This window comes from Phalaenopsis equestris, unplaced genomic scaffold (genome assembly GCF_001263595.1).
Source record: "Phalaenopsis equestris unplaced genomic scaffold, ASM126359v1 Scaffold234130, whole genome shotgun sequence".
Taxonomy (NCBI): domain Eukaryota; kingdom Viridiplantae; phylum Streptophyta; class Magnoliopsida; order Asparagales; family Orchidaceae; genus Phalaenopsis; species Phalaenopsis equestris.
Window position 1 is genome coordinate 40,750 of NW_018252054.1, and position 6,092 is coordinate 46,841.

At 37.0% G+C, this 6,092-nt stretch overlaps 1 protein-coding gene across 2 annotated transcripts in view; it reads left to right on the forward strand.

Annotated features, from left to right (window-relative positions):
* The first annotated feature begins 216 nt into the window (after positions 1-216).
* The window catches only part of LOC110038840 (proteasome-associated protein ECM29 homolog), a 192,424-nt gene continuing 186,548 nt past the window's right edge, over positions 217-6,092 (forward strand). For both annotated transcript variants that reach the window (XM_020743756.1, XM_020743757.1), the window contains exons 1-3: positions 217-557; positions 781-948; positions 1,064-1,153. In XM_020743756.1, the coding sequence (XP_020599415.1) occupies positions 381-557; positions 781-948; positions 1,064-1,153 (435 nt within the window). In that variant the 5' untranslated portion in view covers positions 217-380. The remainder of the gene's footprint in view (positions 558-780; positions 949-1,063; positions 1,154-6,092) is intronic.

Genomic DNA, 6,092 nt, shown 5'->3' on the forward strand with positions numbered 1-6,092 from the left:
GATCATGTAAATGTAAGTTATAAATAATAAAATCCGCAGTATTAAACATCAAATAATATAACCTTCAAAACTATAGCTAAAACTTTGCCAATTAATTTTGTGATTCTTATTATTATCTTACATGAAATGATTGTTTAGAAGTGAAGTGTTAAAAAAAATTGAATTCCTTAACTTGTTCTCTGTATTGTTGCATCTACTTCTATTAATCTGCTTCAATTAATTTAAAAATCTGTGGGATTTGGTGCGCTTGAAGCTGGACTAAGGAGCTCAAGGAGAGGAAGACCAACCCGGTGTGCCGAAGACTGCCGTAAAGATCGTTGGATTGCGCTCTACCACTTTTGCATCGACCAGAACCGCCGTGTTGCTTGCAGAACAAGTAAATGGCGGATCCCTCTACATCCACGCAGCCATCCGACGCCCAGAGGGAGGAGATGCTGGACCGCATGCTCACCCGCCTCGCTCTCGCTGATGACTCCGAACTGGAGCAATTGCTATCAAAGATCCTGCCCTACACCGTCTCCTCTCTATCCTCTTTATCTCCTTCAGTCCGCAAGTTGGTAAATCCCCATCTTCTTAATTCTTGGCTCCATTGTTTTGGATTGATGGTTTGCCAATCAATAATCACTTCCTAATAGTGGCAGACTCTGCTATTGGAAAAAGATAATAGCTTTGCCAGATTGCAAATTTTTTTTTTAAATTGAATTGCATATTTGCACTAGGGTTTATTGATACCGTGCTATTACGTTTTTATGCTATTTATACTTTTTCTCGTGCTGGTAGGTTATGGAGATTCTAACGCATGTGAACAAACGGGTGAAGCACCGCCTGGAAATAGGGTTGCCAATGTTGGAGCTGTGGGAGATTTATTGTGAGGCCAGTGGTTTCCCCATGGTTAGAAATTTCTGTATGGTGTACATCGAGATGTCCTTTGATCGTTTGCCTGCCGAGGTGTTTTTTTTTGGTTAACTTCTTTTTCATGTTTTCAAAGATCTAAAGTATAGACATGACATGCTTGTTTTTATTTTATTTTATTTTTGGAATGGGGGCTGGTCTTATGTTGCAGGCGAAAGCCAATATGGCTCCTGATCTTTTAGTTAATGTCTCAAGGCTTCCCACCCAACATCAAGACATTATTTTGAGGATTATTTTGAAGGTAAACTTTATTTCTTATTTTGGAAACTGATGCTTTATATTGCTTATCGTTAATATGGGCATGCTACATGAGTGTTCCTAAGACTTTCAATTTCCATATTTTTAACATAGAAACATGGTTACTTGGTTGGATCAAATAAAATTGGTCCAAGTACCTTCCTTTGCTTCTGCATTACCGGTGCGTGTGATACGATGAAAGGCTTAAAAAGTTTTGTCCTTTTGAAATTCTTTCATGATCTTTAGCTTATGGAGTTTTAACTCATTGTACTTTCTTGGGGTAGTTTTTTAGCTAGTTTCAAGTAGGATTTAATAGGATTTATGTTAAATCCTGCCAAGTTGCAAGAAACACATGTATATCCCACATATTCATCCTATTTTTTCTTAGTTCTGCCTTAATTTCAGGATTTAGTGAATCCCATTGGAAGACGGGTCTAAGGATTTAGAGAAATTAAAGTGTTGTTTGTTAGCCTATTAACAAGCGGATTTAGCTTAAGGGTTTGTTTGGGGCAGCTGCAAGTTATCCAGCTTATTCAGATAAACAGCTTATCCTAAGAAGCTGCTGATCAGCAGTTGATTCAGATGAACTGACTAGCTGTTTGGTTCGTGTGTTTGAAAAATAGTTGATTTGCAGTTATTTCTAGATAAATGACCATTATGCTCCTATGCGGTAGTGTTGTTTGCAATAGAACTGTCATAACTATATAGGGGTTTGGGTTTTACCATGAATTTTAATATTTGAGTGAGAATTTGAAAAATGAATGAAAGTCGGTGGTTATTTTGGCCGATGTAGCGATGAATAAAGTATGAACATCAAGATGAAAAAAATTGATGATAAAGATGAACATGAATTTGGTTGATGCAAAGGAATGTCACTACAATCTAGAGCCTCTCCGTCCTACTAAGAACCAAACATTTAACAGTGCTCTGGTCAATCCATGATTAATCAAGTACCACTCCTAATTTATATTATTAATATCTATACTTATATATACATATATATAAAAATATATGCATATGTTATAAATCCTTTCCCCATTTCATTACTGTTCTAGGAAAAAAATATAGATCTATTAAGAACTCCACTGTTCATGTCTTCTGCTTCATTTTCTTCCTCTTCTTAATCCCGCCCACGCTGCACATTCCTCAACCCTGCTTCTCAGAAACTCTCTTGCTAGATCTTTCTTTCTCCCTCCACCATCGCCGACAATGTCGGGGGTACCTCTTTCTCTATTGATGCGAATAGGGCTTTCTCCATTGGGGTTGCTGCCTCACTAGGACAATGGTCATTGCACCGCCTGCACCTACCTAAACTCTAATGGAAGCGCTTGCTGCGAGCTCTACAACACTCGTGTGTCGGTCAACTTTTTGATAGATTTGAAAATATGAATATAAAAATAATTTTTTGAAATGTAATTTAATATAATAGATATATAGTTTGGTTTCGAAAGTAGTATGTTTTAATTTTGAAAAAGAAATGAGACCAAATGGATCTCATTCGTCCAATAGTTTGCATAATCGGGCTTAATACCGCGAATATTACACCCTCCCGAAAGATAAGTATAGATCTCGGCGTGACCCAATCCCGTAAACTAAGAGATTTGTGACATCCGTTTGGTCTGCTGACCCAATCCCGTAAATTAAGAGATTTGTGACATCCGTTTGGTCTGCGAACCTTTTATGTATAACCGATAAGTTTCCATATATAATATAAAGATTAAACATGGTTTATTTTGCCTGAGTTCCAAGTTTCCTATAAAAGCAAACCCCTATAGTTAATTACATCTCAAATGACTGGGGTCACTTGAGAAAACTCTTGATAATGATTAAATGTATTAGTTTTCAAGATTCCAAAGTTTAGGTTCTCACGGTAGGACATGGAAAGGCAAATGGGAGCGGCTCAAATAGGAACAGTTATTTCAGGAGTCCAAAGAAAAGAAAAGGTAGGGGATGTCATAGATCCTGAGGAGAACCCTCAGTGACTTCCTAAACTATCCTACTGTGTGATTGTGTTTTAGAGAGAATTTTATTTGAATGTTGAATTCTGTCAATTTTATTATTTGAGATTTACATTTGCATAATAACTGGTTATGCAAATAGCCCGCCAAGATAAGATGTTTTACGTCACTCCAGATGACAACCTCGGAACCTAAGGCGAGTTAGGACTTACGCTACACAACATGGTTGTGTAGCCTAAAAGAGGGTGAGGTTTTACGTCGCTCTAGGCGAGCTACCTCGAATTCCTATGGGTTGTTATTATGCTAGGAAGAGATAATACTGAAAAAGATCCTCTTGCTGCTCTGTCTGAGTTCCTCGTCATGCTGCCCACGAATTTAGCTTTGCCCACAAAGTTGGTTCCAACCACAAAGTTGGTTCCAAGCTCCTGTCGTCGTGACGACTTCAGGGTTTAAGTGCTTGAGATTAGTAGTTTTCGCTTCACAGTTTTGGTGTCAATGTTTGGTTTTGTTGTTTCGATTTTGGTTTCAGTTCTGATTTTGCATGCAAAGTAAGCAAATCGTAGGTAAATAAAATTTGCTTTGAAAAATAAAATGCTGTGAATAAACTGTAAAAATGTACCTGAGTATCTGCTACTGTTGCGTTATTAATGTTGCGAGCATAGTATGATTTGCAGCAGATTTAAATAAATTTGCAAGAAAATTACATAAGACGAGAAAACCCAACGCTAAAGTCAGAAAAATGAGTTGTAAAAATCACGAGCAAAAGAAACCCTTAGCCACATATGAAAGATCAGGACTGGATATAAAACAGTGGTAAAAGTGGGGGCTCAGAGCTGGGCTGTGTGTTTCCCGACCTTGAGTAAGAGTTGCCAACTTGAAAATCTACAGAATGTAGTTTTTAACCTCAATCCAATTGACTAACCATGGACTTTTATAAATTTTCATAGAAAGATTTTCATGCAAATGTTGTTGTTTGTTGTTGTTCAAGTCCTTTTTATGTAGAGTTCTTTTTAACATGCAAAAGAAATTTTTATTTTATTTTTGTAAAGTCGTACAGTCCACTGACTAGTCACTCTAATCGTGTTAGAGCTACTGCCAACCTAAGAGTGTCGAGGGCAACGATCCCACCAAGAATCGGCGAATAGTATCATAGGTTCTTCCCTCTCCCTTATTGGTAGGAGATACCATTCTAATAATTCCACTTCGTATCCCTCGTTTAATCACACATAAACAATGTCGTCATCGCCCTCGCCACCTAGACTCTAGACTCATTCTAGTCCGATGATCCATATGTGACGTTAACAAATTACCCTAATTGCCAAAAAGATTTAAGTGTAATATTCAAGCTTAAATTCCAATGCACTGGGTTTTACTGTAAGTTAAGTCATTGTGAGAATTTCATTGTTGATTTAATTAAGAAAGCATGAATTAAATTACGTCTCGGTGCATCCTGGTCTGGTGTCTAGTGTCTTGATCAGTTTGTGAATCAGACTCAAGTGTCTAGTTTTATTATTCATTCAAAAAAAAAAAAAACTAGGTGGATGAACGCTCACCTAGGGTGTGCTCCTAAAATCTAGGAAGCTTATGCTGAGAATTAGGTGGATGGGCTCACACATCTAGGAAGCCTATGCTGAGAATTAGGTGGATGGGCTCTCATCTGGGGTGTGCTCCTAAAATTTAGGAAGACCATGCTGAGGATTAGGTGGATGGACTCTCACCTTAGGGTGTATTCCTAAAATCTAGGAAGACCTTGCTGAGGATTAGGTGGATGGACTCTCACCTTAGGTTGTATTCCTAAAATCTAGGAAGACCATGCTGAGGATTAGGTGGATGCACTCTTACCTAGGGTGTGCACCTAAAATCTAGGAAGCCTACATTGAGGGCTATGTGAATGGACTCTCACCTAGGGTATGCTCATAAAACTCTAGGAAACCTACTCTTTAACTTATGCTTAAGGTGATTTAAGGTTTTCTATATCTTTTAATTAATTAAATCATCAATCCCCATCTTTATGACTTAACCATTTAACAAAAATACCAAAACAAACGAAAAGAAAATGTTGATCCACTTTCAAAACTAAGAAATCAAAAGAGGAAATAACAAGTGAATCAACCTAAAAAAATTTAAAATCTTTCAACAACTGTAATTAAATAGACTCTCGAGAAGATTTCTTAAGTTTGTTCCAAGAGCAGTGCGCAAAATCAGCCCATTGACACCTAAACTGGCTCCAAAACAATGCATAAAAATCAGACCTTAAATTCGCCTCAAAACATTGTGTAAGCCTCTCTAAATCAACAAGCAAAAACATCCCAAAACAGTGTTCAAATTGCTTCAAAATGGTGCCCAAATTATTTTCAAAACAGCATATAAATCCTAGGCATGAAAAGATACATTTCACGTTAAGAAATAGAAGTACCTCTTACGTAAAATTAAAGATTAGAGTGGTGTAACTATAAAGCTTAGGTTCCACATATGCAGAGAATATAAGCATTGTATGGTATGCACATAAAAATTGAAGCCAATGTGATAAATATGCAAGCACATAGCAATTGAGTGGCATGTATGTAAAACAAAGCTTAGGTATTAGGCATACAAGTACATATGATTGACATACAAGTTGGTTCTAAGACTTGGGTGCTGGATATGTAAATCCACGAGAATTATGTGGTACGTATGTGAATCCTTCTAAAAAAATCAGCAGGTTCCAGTAAAGAATATTGGAATAATAGTAGAAGGAAGACTCATTTCGGAAAAAGTTCACATTCAATAATTTATGGTTGACGTAAGCAAGCCCACGATTTTAACAACTATTAAACATTAGTTTGAATTTAATGAAGAACGATTCCATTTTTCCATGCCCACACAAGATCATTGTAACACTAGCGTATCAGATGATTCCTAGATAAAAGCAAGTAAACACAATTAAAACAATTAAAAGAACAGTGGATAATCAAAACACACAAGATAAAGTCACGGATGATAAGC